General features: G+C 36.4%; 1 protein-coding gene across 3 annotated transcripts in view; it reads right to left on the bottom strand.

Moving 5' to 3' along the window:
• Positions 1 to 2,671: 2,671 nt before the first annotated feature.
• rab9a (RAB9A, member RAS oncogene family) overlaps positions 2,672 to 12,072 on the bottom strand; it is a 41,692-nt gene continuing 32,291 nt past the window's right edge. For 2 of the 3 annotated variants that reach the window (XM_043700591.1, XM_043700588.1), the window contains exons 2-3: positions 7,465 to 7,491; positions 2,672 to 5,186 (exon numbers count right to left, since the gene is read on the bottom strand). In XM_043700591.1, coding sequence (XP_043556526.1) covers positions 4,543 to 5,148 — 606 coding nt within the window. In that variant the 5' untranslated portion in view covers positions 5,149 to 5,186; positions 7,465 to 7,491 and the 3' untranslated portion in view covers positions 2,672 to 4,542. Of the gene's footprint in view, positions 5,187 to 7,464; positions 7,492 to 10,667; positions 10,753 to 12,072 lie in introns of all 3 variants that reach the window. The other variant, XM_043700590.1, reaches the window with a different exon arrangement.

Raw genomic sequence — 12,072 nt, forward strand, 5'->3', positions numbered from 1 at the left:
ACCACCTCCCTCACCTCTATCCAAGGCCCTAAAGGAGCCTTCCACATCCAAAGTTTTACCTGCACATCCACTACTATCATTTATTGTATCCGTTGCACCCGATGCGGTCTCCTCTACATTGGGGAGACTGGGCACCTCCTAGCAGAGCATTTCCCCTTCCCCCACCTCATCCTAGTTTCAAACTTCCAGCCCGCACTGTCCCCTTGACTTGTCCGGACACCTATTCCTTTTCCACCTATCCACTCCACCCTCTCCTCTGATCCAGCATCTGCAGTCATTGTTTTTACCTAACTAGTTATAGGAATGATCATTCAGTTCATTCAACACAGCTAACTTTAACTTCTTGCCAAAAAGTGTATCCTCTGACTACAAAAATCTAATTACTTGAGCTGACATTCAGCTGAATTCCATAGATAAAGCCAAAAGTTTACTGCAGATATAAATTCTGTGGCTGTCAATAGCAGCTCTGGAATGTCACATCTGTGATAGTATCTTAAGTAGCTTCGAGGGCAGATATGCACTATAACAGACAGCAGTCTGGAGCCATGATTGCATTTGTCCCTTTCATAAATACCCAGGTTCAGGGGTTAAAAGTGAGTTTCAACTGTATGCACATATTATGGGCTGAAGTGCAGGTCAGTAAAACTCTTGCTCCATAGTGGAAGACATTCAGCAAACCAGTTCAAAAGGAAACAAGAATTTCAGCTATCTGTAAAGTCAAAATGGACTGAACTATCAACCTTCTGCTATCTATGACTTAAGCTGACCTGTATACCTCAAACATCTGCATCTGTATATGTTGCATTATTTCTTCTCAGTAGCTAAACTTTATCTTCATTTATGTTAATGAAAGAGTATCTTAAAACATTTCAGCCTAGGAGACCAGGCCTACACAAGAGGATTGATTACAACAGTTAATGAAAAATCAAACAAGGAAGGCAGGTTATTAAAGAGGAGCCAGTTCAGCCTTCACCAAAAACTTGACAAGTTAGGTACCTCGTCTGGAACAGTTATAAAATCGGGAAACTTCACCCAGGGACTGGTTGTGACAGAACTGAAGAATTAATTTGCCATTAATCCCTTATTCTAATCTTCTGTGTTAAACAGCAATTTACTTAAACTTTGTTCAATTTATTGTACATAAGGATCATGAGCAGTAAAATATCTTCTGGTTAATGCAGATTATCCAAATACTTTGAAGTCCATTTAGTTCGTAAGCATAATGCTTGATTTCTAATCAAGAGTTCTCCATTCCAACCGGTGTCCTTGCCCTCTGACATTATTCTGTCAAAGAGTCAGATGAACAGCACATAAACAGACTTATCCATGGTGATCAGCTCTTTGGTCCAACTTATCCATGGTGATCAGCTCTCTCAAACTAATAATCTCATTTGCCAGTACGTGACCCATATCCCTCTTAAACCTTTCCTATTTACCCATCCAGATGCTTTTAAAACATTGCAATTGTGCCAGCCTCCACCACTTCCTTTGACAGCTCATTCCATACATGCACCACCTTCTGCATGAAAAAGTTTCCTCTAAGGTCCCTTTTAAAATTTTTCTCCTCCTCACCCTAAACCTATGCCCTCTAGTTCTTGACTCCACCTTATCTATTTACCCTATCCATACTCATTATTTTATAAACCTCCATAAGATGACTCTTTGTTCGGCAATACTCCCCAGGATCCTACAATTAAGCATACAAGTTCTGCTCTGAATTGCCTCTCCAAAATGCAGCACTTCACATTTATCGAAATTAAACTCCATCTGCCACTTCTCAGCCCACGGCACAATCTGATCAAGATCCTGCTGTCCTCTGAAGTATCCTTCTTCACTGTCCACTATACCTCCAATTTTGGTGTCATCTGCAAACTTACTAATAATACCTATGTTCACATCCAAATCATTAATTTAAATAACAAAAAGCAACAACAATCCTTGTGGCACACCAGTCTGAAAGGCAACCCTCCACTACGACCTTGTCTTCTACCTTTGAGCCAGTTCTGTATCTAAATGGCTACTTCTCCCTGTAATCCAAGAGATCTAACCTTGCGAACCAATCTACCAGGAGGAACCTTGTCGAATGCCTTAGATCACATTTCAGATATAGATCACATCCACTGCTCTGTCCACATCAATCCTTTGTTTTCTTCGAAAAGTTTAAAACAGAAACTCATCTTTTGTCTAAATAGTTAAGCACATTCTCGTCTCACAATTGCTTAACAATTTTTCCATTATTTTATTTCCTTTCCCATTTTTTGGCTTTGCACCAGTTTGTTTCTTTCTCTGCAGATGGTGCTTTAACTTTGGTATAATTTCTATTTTTATTTCAGATTTCCAGGCCTTTTATTTTTAAGATCTTGACAGTACATCATTCATACAAGTGTCAGTCGTAACTATTTGCTCAAGACCATAGACAGGTTTTTAAACTCACCACCTTTGGGTCAAAAGTTCAAACCTGATCACTGAGCAAAGACAAACTGAAGTCCTGACCTCCAAGTCTGAGCTTCTGGAACAGAGTTAGGTTTTTAAGTAAAAGCTTCAAACATGTGATAATGAAATTAATGAGTAAATTACAGCATGAAATATGCGACTGATATCCAAATTGTCAAAATCCTCACTGAGAGATTTAAAATACTGGGGAAAAAAAAAGAAACACCAAAAAAGCAGCCAATGATTAAATAATTTTATGCAGCAACTAACAAAAGCAGTGGCATAAATGGAAAGATGACATTGTTAGAAATGGCTACTCAATTCTCAGCAATGTGCAGTGATTTAACAAATGCAACTCACACCAACATTAAAATGTAATTCAGCAGCACCTTAACAGCCAAAGTTGACAGTAGAGATCCTAATTCGTTAAATGGGTCATTTTAACTGTTACAAGCAGCACATTTACTGTAAAGCTTCAAAATAAAGTGCTTTTATATTTAACTCCACCTTTCTGTAACCAAATTAATTGTTCCATTATGTAAAGCCTGATCTGGCCATATTAATAAAGGTATTATTCTGCTTAACAAATAGGTCTGTCAGGATATTACAATGATTCATCATGTTGGGCCTTCCACTTGTATCTCGAGCAAAAATGCAATTTGTCAGTGATTATGAAATGCCATATTATTGATCTCAGTTTGATCATGGAAAGATATGGAGACAAGGGAAAAATGGCCAACAGCACATCCAAAATAACTCAGCTAAGGCCTTTGTTCAGCTTTGCAACAAATATTCTTGACTTAGGAAGACAGGAGTGTATAAAGAGAAACAAAGGAAATAAATATTTCACCACTAAAAATGTGTAAAACTGATTCAACTTTGGCATACATCAGAATATAGTGTAGAAGGAAAGGCCAAAATTTAAAAAGAGCTGTAAGCTAAAGCTAATGATTCTGAATTAAGTTTTGTTTGACAGATTCAAATCATATCTTTTGTCACAATGTACAAAAGATACAATTTAAAGTTAAAATAATTATAAAGTCCAGTTCAGAACTGTGGATAACTTCATACAATATGGTAATGAGACAACATATTGCCCAAAATACAACATCATTTACAAGTATAATTAGTCTTATAGGCTACATTAAACCCTGAGGAAAGAAAAAATGCATAAGGTGCTTCATAAATGATGCTGAACAATTAATGTTTAATGTTTAAAGCAGATTTAAAATTATTTCAGCACTCGCCAAGTAATTTCAAAATTTCACGGTACCTTTCTATTATTCCACTTAAAATTAGCTGTACATTAACAAAATAAACTCTGGCAGGTGACTGACCCAGAATTGTTGGCCACACTGCTTTTTTCAAACTTAATGCAGCTAACAATGGAATGATATCTTTTGGTTATCTGACATTGTAACATTCTGCAGAGTTGGACTTCCTCAAAAGCTAGACAAGGTTTTCAGTACCTGCAAAAATTTTGTTCAAGAAAAATGTGATCAGTAGACATTTTAGTTACACAAAACTCAAAACTAGGGCATGAGAAAATAAACAGGTGGTGGTTTCTATCCAATAACAGCAAATAACTATTTCCCCCTTGTTTGAAAAAATTAATAATTAACCCCAATATATTTTAGGGTCAGATTAGGAACATGAATACATAAAGGAGATTTTTACGGAACCAATTTACACAAATGGTAAATATTTAGAGTTAATTAGGCTCCAATTCTCCAACCGTTATCTCAAGCTACAGTATGGTTTGTTGCACAAAGATTTTTACACTTCAGTTAAAAATATTGTACCATCAACACCAATTTTTTTTTTTAATTTAAAGCATGTGAAGCTGTGCCATTTTTCAAAGTTGATTTCAAATCCACAAAACCTTTTTATTAAAGTATCATGGCCAATGAATAAGTTAATTATCTATGAGTAACTCATCTCATTAGCATTGTGCGTGTGCATTCAAACCCTCTCACAACCCAAGGAACCTAGTATCTTCAGCTGATTGGCACTGGTTTCTCAGAACAGTTCCAACAGATTTGCATGACCCAATCAATCAACAATTCGTAAATGAATGGCATACAGTGGAAAGTTCACAGCATCCAACAGTCAGCAGCAGAAAGAACTGTGTTTCTTTCCTCGATTAAGATTCACTGTGTCCGTTTGCATGAAATTGTCAGATCTATCATCAGCAGCAAGAACACGACGAACAGCTTCTTCAAAGGCTACTGCAACATTGGTAGCATCTTTTGCGCTGGTTTCAAAATAAGGATGGTTACCATTCTCTTTGCACCAAGCCTGAGCTTCTTCTGTTGAAACTTGCCTCTCAGCAACATCAATTTTATTACCTAGAACCACAAATGGGAAACTCTCTGGCTCCTTGACATCTGCATAATAGATGAATTCCTTTTTCCAATTGCCCAAATTTTGGAAACTCTGGTGATCATCAACACTGAAAGTAAGGAGGCAACAATCAGAGCCTCGATAGAATGGTGTCCGAAGGCTTCTAAATCTCTCTTGACCAGCAGTATCCCATATCTGCATTGTCACATAATGTTCATCTACTTCCAAATCTTTGTTGAGAAACTCAACACCTATTGTGTGAAACAGATGAATATCAAATTTATTAGTAACGTATCTATTCATGAGTGAACTTTTCCCTACTCCACCATCACCCAGTAGGATCACTTTTAGTAGAGTTGACTTTCCAGCCATGGTTCCTTAAAATAGCTGAAGTGATGTAATCAAATAGCCTGAAAAAAAAAGAAAGAGATTCATTACCAACTAGTTGGGACCAGGTAGAATCTAAAATTAAATTATCCCAACTCTAGAACAATCAAAGCAGTTAGGCTCAAGCTGACAAAACAACCTTTAGGAAATTAGTCATTTAGTTATAGAAATAAGGAACAAAGATTCCAAACAATGCAACGTCAGTGCATTAATTATTAAGCTGTAATATTTTAAAATGTACATAAGTAGCAAACAATTGGATTTAAGGGCAACGGTTAATAGGTAAAGATAGCCACAAAAAAACTAAACATTTATTCCAAACGATTTTTGTATGGGTAATTAACAGCTTGTCCATGGTTAAAAATCTGGAATTATAAACAAGTTTGTTAACCTGTAGGATATTTTTCTACAGAACCAAATGCACAGAATTTTAAAACAAGAACAAAAATTTCTAGAGGAACTCAGCAGTACATGTCAGGAGAAAGCAGAGTTAACATGGAGTCCAGTAACCCTTCTGCAGAACTGGAGAGAATATTGACAGAGTCATAAAGATGTTACAGCATGGAAACAGACCCTTCGGTCCAACTCATCCATGCTGACCAGATACCCCAACACAATCTAGTCCCATCTGCCAGCACCTGGCCCATATCCCTCCAAACCTTTCCCGTTCATATACTCCACTTTCAAGGAGCTATGAACCTGCACTACAAGGTCTCTTTGTTCAGCAACACTCCCTAGGACCTTACCATTAAGTGTTTCAGTCCTGCTAAGATTTGCTTTCCCAAAATGCAGCACCTCACATTTATCTAAATTAAACTCCATTTGCCACTTCTCAGCCCATTGGCCCATCTGATCAAGATCCTGTTGTAATCTGAGGTAACCTTCACTATCCACTACATCTCCAATTTTGATGTCACCTGCAAACTTACTAACTATACCTCTTATGCTCATATCCAAATCATTTACATAAATGATGAAAAGTAGTGATATATCTGTAAACAATGCTTTAAGTATATTGAAAACCCAAAAATGTTATAGGCACCACACCTGCTTAAATAAGGCAAATTATGAAATTTACCAACAGAAACTCAGTGCCTGAAGAGAGAGTTATTATAATGAAGTTTAGAATCTGAACTTCTTTCCTTAACAGAAAAATGTTAGTATTCAAATATTTGGATTAGCAGAACAAAGCTCTCTTGATAGGAGTGCTGGTTTGGACAACTTGTTTTGTGAATACATTTTATTAACTTCAAGTATATGCGTGTTCTGGCAATGTGTATAGTTAATTGATAATACTTGTTTACAAACAAAATTGTAAACAATTTTTTAAAACTTGTGCACAGTTTACAAGTTTCCTTAAGCACAATACTCTCAGCTGATGTTGCATCTTTGGCTTAACCTCAATCTTGTAAAGTTCCCTTCACCATATGATAGGCATTCAAATTCTGACAATATAAATTAATCTTAAAATGGAAATATATTCAAGGGTACAATACACTCAAATCATTTATAATTTGCTCTTGGTTTCATCATGATCTGAACTCTAACTACTGGTTATTCTCTAAAATAGAAGTAAATCTTGCTTGTCACTTGACTATCCTAGAATGATTTCAACTGGTTTTGCCCTTCATTCCAGTCATGTGAGAATATCAACTCCAGTGTTTTAAGTTTTTTAAAAATGCATTTATGCAAGTCTGTGTTTCACTAAAAAGTGCTTACATTTGTAAGAACTCTGATATACTATTGCAAATAAAATTTGTTTGCTGAAATCGATCATATCACATTTAAGAGTAAGCTGCATGAAAATCAGGAATTTCAAATTTGGGAAGTATTCCCACTTTGAAAAGGACTCAAACAGTCTCATCTGGACTCTAATGATGACAGTGATAGTCCCCAGAGAAGCATACAGCGAGAGAGAGCGAGCGAGAGCGAGAGAACTGATAATGGCTTAACCTGAGGATCACCACACCACAGGTAAGGGACAAGATCAAGAAAGTGAGACCTTCATGATAACCTCAGCTGGTACAGGAACTGAACTCAAGCTGTTGGCATCATTCTGCATTGTAAACCAGTCTTCCAGCCAATGAGCTAACTACCCCAACTCTACTGGTAGAAATTTTCAAACTTATTCTACAAATGTATATATACACAAAATTACAAAATACAAACTTTATGGCTAAAACATCATACATTATATACCAAACTGAACAACACTACTTTGACTTTTTCAGTTTTTATATTTTAGTAAATTAATATTCACATTTATTTAGAAAGCCAGATATAAACTAAGTCATTTCTTACCTTTCAGATTAAAGCATCATTAGATTCCTGTATTAAAGAAAAGAAATGTGAAAATATTGTACAGATTATATTACCAACTTAAACACAACTTGTACCAGGAACAAAATGACTGTCTCTGCTCCCTAAGTCTCTGACAAAATTATCACAGGACTAAATGCTTATTTAGTGGTCCTCTTCCAAATTCTTACTGATTAGTCTGTGGCAATGATATTGATACTTGTACAGATTGGTATTTGATCCACAAAACAAGTGAGAGCAGCCTACTATTCCTGTGCTCAAGTCTGATTCCAAACCCAGCTCTCTCAATTCTCATTTTAACTCCAATCCCTGCCCAATTCTAGAAGCACTCATGATTGTTTTGCATATTTTAAACAAATGACTGGAATTATGTTGGATAGTGACACAATTGGACATATCAACCAAATTAGTTTAAGTCAAACAAACAGAACGGGGATAAAGTCGAACCATCAGCAGAATATCATTGCACAAAATGACTTGTGCATCAGTAAAGCATATTATGGCTTAATTTTAAAAAGGTTAAGTATTCCTTTTAAGTGTATGTATGCATAATCAAAGCTAGTTCTGTGTTCGCGTAAGCAGATCAATTCTGATCTATCAAGGAACAAGAGGGCAAAAAATTTGATGTCTCAACATTGCACTTCAGCATTATGACATAAATATTTCCTTTTAGCTGCTCATCTTTAGCTCAGTATTAGCTCCATTGCAGTTCTAGAATTGACACTTAGACAAATTAGTAAGTGGGAATTCATCTCCAAAACAATTATATTGACAACACTACAAAAGATGCATTATTCCAATCATATTGTGGAGTTGTCAATGTTGAACTGGGTTGGACAAGGTCAAAAATCACATCACCAGGTTGGAGTCCAACACGTTTTATTCGAAAACGCTAGCTTTTGAAGCACTGCTCCTTAATTAGATGTTAGTGAGAGAGGAAGACCTTAGACACAACTGAGGGAGGAGATCAAATGGTCATACAATTCAAGCAAACAAATTGAACATACCTAAGGTAGCTCTTAATCGTTTAATCAATTAGAATGGAGGTGCAGTTTTCGAATGACTAATATGCAAATCCTAGAATTTCTTTCAAGTCACTGCGCTGAGATAATTTGAGGCGTTATCAATATAAAAGTGACCTCCAGTTACACAACATATTTTAGGCATGAGATTGTGTTTGGAGTCTATATTTTATTTCCAAAGTAGGAGTTTATAAAATGTCACATTGACTCTCTACAAATTGTGTACTTTTTGAACAAAATAGAATGCATCTACAAATATTTCAGTGTAACTGGCTGCTTATCCTTTTCTTTTAAAAAAAAATCCATTCATGAAATGAAGGTGTCACTGGCTAGGCCAGCATTTATTGCTGATCCCTACTTGCCCAGAGCACAGATAAGAGTCAATCACATTGCTGTGGGGTATGGAGTCACATGTAGGGCAGACCAGGTAAGGATAGTGGTTTCCTTCCCTAAAGGACATTAGTGAACCAATTTTTTTTTGTTAATGAACGATGGATTCATGGTCAATATCAGACTCCTAATACCAGATCTGAATTCAAATTCCACCATCTGCCATGGTGGGATTTGAACCGGAGTCCCCAGAACTGGATTTCTGCATTAACAGTCTAGCTATTATACCACTAGGCTATCACCTCCCCTATTATGTTTGATAACCCTACTAATGCTGGGCATCTCTTGATCAAATTTATTTTGGATTTAAATCAATATTAGGAAAGGGGAAATCCATGCTCGAGAACACTAGATCTTTCCAAGAAGGTTCCTTTGGGTTAGTGGTGAACTCTGTCACTTCAAACCAACTGTAAAACTTGAACTATTAAAACTTGCCAATGGAATTCGATATAATTGATTTTAAAATTAAATATGTGACATTTCTTTACAGATGGGAATCAAGAAATAAATGGAGAATGCTAGCTCCCACACATTTCAATAGAAAGGTGTACACTGGAGAGAAGATAAATTATGCATTTAAAACATAATTCCATCTACACTCTGCTCATCTTACATTTTTATTTCTCCTAGAAACATTCCTAATAATAAAGATAAGGGAAGTTTTGCGACCCAAAAATCCTGATGAAGGGCTTTTGCCCAAAACGTCGATTTCGAAGCTCCTTGGATGCTGCCTGAACTGCTGTGCTCTTCCAGCACCACTAATCCAGAATCTGGTTTCCAGCATCTGCAGTCATTGTTTTTACCTCTTATCCATCTCAATGATGCTAGTCACTTATTACCAGACATCACCCCAAAGAAGAAAGAATGGACAAGATGATAATTCAACATCTGAATCATAACCTCAGAACAGTATTGGTAGATATCGTGGAGCAAAAACGTGTTAACATTATATTGCCCAATGCAAACACAAAATAATTCCAGACTTCACAGATTTTACGACTGCACGTTATCTGCCTTCAAAACCTTCCATCCCATTATCGAGATTGTCAAAATTTTGCAATCCAAAAGTCCACCTCCACGACTAGATATTAGTTAAATTGTATTAACTCATGAGTTCTCATGGTGAATTTTCATAACGTTATCTTGATTTTCCCTTCATACCAACCATATAGAACTCAGATGAACTTACAAAGGAAAGCATAATGAATGTAACCAGAATTTTAAATCTGATTAGAGGTAAACTGGATTAGTCATGATTCTCTTACCTGGTCTTCACAGTGGAACTAATATAAGCTAGTTCACAAGCCAACACTTACTTCAAAATGCACATGTAAGTAGTACTTTTAACAATGTCATTGCCATTAGAGGGCACGTAAAAAAGTGTTTAGGGCACTTGAAGAAAAAAAACTTAAGATTTTAAGCACAGTGAGATGAGCAGAGGCGTTGAGAGAGGAAATGGCAGAAAGGCCAAAACACTAAGTTTGATCACAAATTGTTAGTTGGTACAAGGGTTAAATATGACAATAGATTGAAAACAGAAGAGCTTGAAAAAAAAACACATTCATTATGTAGCAGAGCTATAGTGTAGCAAGATCGTGAAGTCAATTAAAGAACAAGGATTTCAAAATTAAAATACATCAAGGGATGGGCAGCCAGGAAAGTTTGAGAATGAGTGAACGTGGACTGATAAGCTACATGGCTTGAAGCTCAGTGTTAAATGGAACTTGGTGGGCATCAGCCTGAGTGACAGATTGTAAAGGAGAATCTGTTTACCTTGAGATGATTTGTTTAGATTGTGGTCTTAGACATGCTTGGTTGAAGGAAATGATGCTGCCTTTAGGTAAGCACAGCATCATTGCTAGAGTTGAAGTAAATAGCAAAGTGGAGTGAGCATCAGTGCATAGGTGTAAGTTGACATTATATCTGTAGATACTGTCACCTGACGTGATGTAATTAAGAAAGCATTGACAGAGCTATTGATTAAAAAGACAATTCCCCATTTTTGCAATTGATTCTCCATGAGGATTTGAGGGCTACTGCTCTATGTTCTTAGCAACTACTCCATTTCTAGACTGTCACCTAGATTTGCCTACCAAACATTAATGTGCAATAAACCTTTCACAGCATAGTTGTTTTACTTCTGAGTAGTTTATCAAAATTTTTCAGTAAAATTTGGTGCAGACAATTTTTCCTCTGGAATCTGAAATCAGTAATGGTTCACTTATGTCATTTCTGACTAGGGTTCAATATTCTATCTTATTATTCCTCTGTTTCTCAGGCTCTTAACAGACAATATGGTCATAATTACTGCTGGAGGAAAAGCATATCACTTGTTGTAATTCAAAGGTGCCCTGAACTATGAAAGGAGCGACATAAAGCAAGTTTCTTTCTTTTGAGGCTAATTCAGATTGCTCATGACACTGGCATCTTATTTGCTAGATCAATGTACCCAGAACCATAAGCTCCCTCAGAACTGAAACATTTCTCAAATCACATCTTCTTTCAGCTTTCTAGACTCCTATTGTACAGCCCCTTGCTTAAATCTCTACACTTCCCCATAAAACAGCACTGTGGCAAATTTTTGCTTGCCCCAATTATTTTGCTTCAGCATTCATTTTGTCTAGTTACACTGCCAAGTTCCCAAGCATATTTTTCTAGCTTCAATTTAAGTTCCTTGTTTCTTCTGTATCCAAAGCAATTGCTTGGTTATTTGAAGACACTTTGCAGGTGTAAAAATCAATTTGAATATACAATTGCTTTACTGTAACATGGCACTCTGCAGCATGCTGATCAGCTACTAAATGGAATGTCAAAGGAAGATGTTTGGGGCCCATACAAATTTGTCCTCCAAGTTTGAGATGATATTTTAGTTAATACTTAAAAAAAAATTGCAGACAAGTGAATTAATCAACAGCATCATGAATTTAAATCCAATTTCCATTATATTCTTTTGCCTTGTAATACCTTGGCTTTAAACTGTTTTTGAATGTTAGCAAAAGAGGTTCTGAAACATCAACTTCCTTCCTTCCCTCCCCCCTCCCACTCACCCAACCCCACTTTTTTCCAAAGACATTTGTCGTTTGCCACACACTGACATCATGCCAATCACAAGACTGAAGGCTCTTGATATGCAGTCTCAAGAAAAGCAAACGTAAATTACAGGAGAGTGACTAACCAG

This window comes from Chiloscyllium plagiosum, chromosome 12 (genome assembly GCF_004010195.1).
Source record: "Chiloscyllium plagiosum isolate BGI_BamShark_2017 chromosome 12, ASM401019v2, whole genome shotgun sequence".
In the NCBI taxonomy this organism is placed as follows: Eukaryota; Metazoa; Chordata; class Chondrichthyes; order Orectolobiformes; family Hemiscylliidae; genus Chiloscyllium; species Chiloscyllium plagiosum.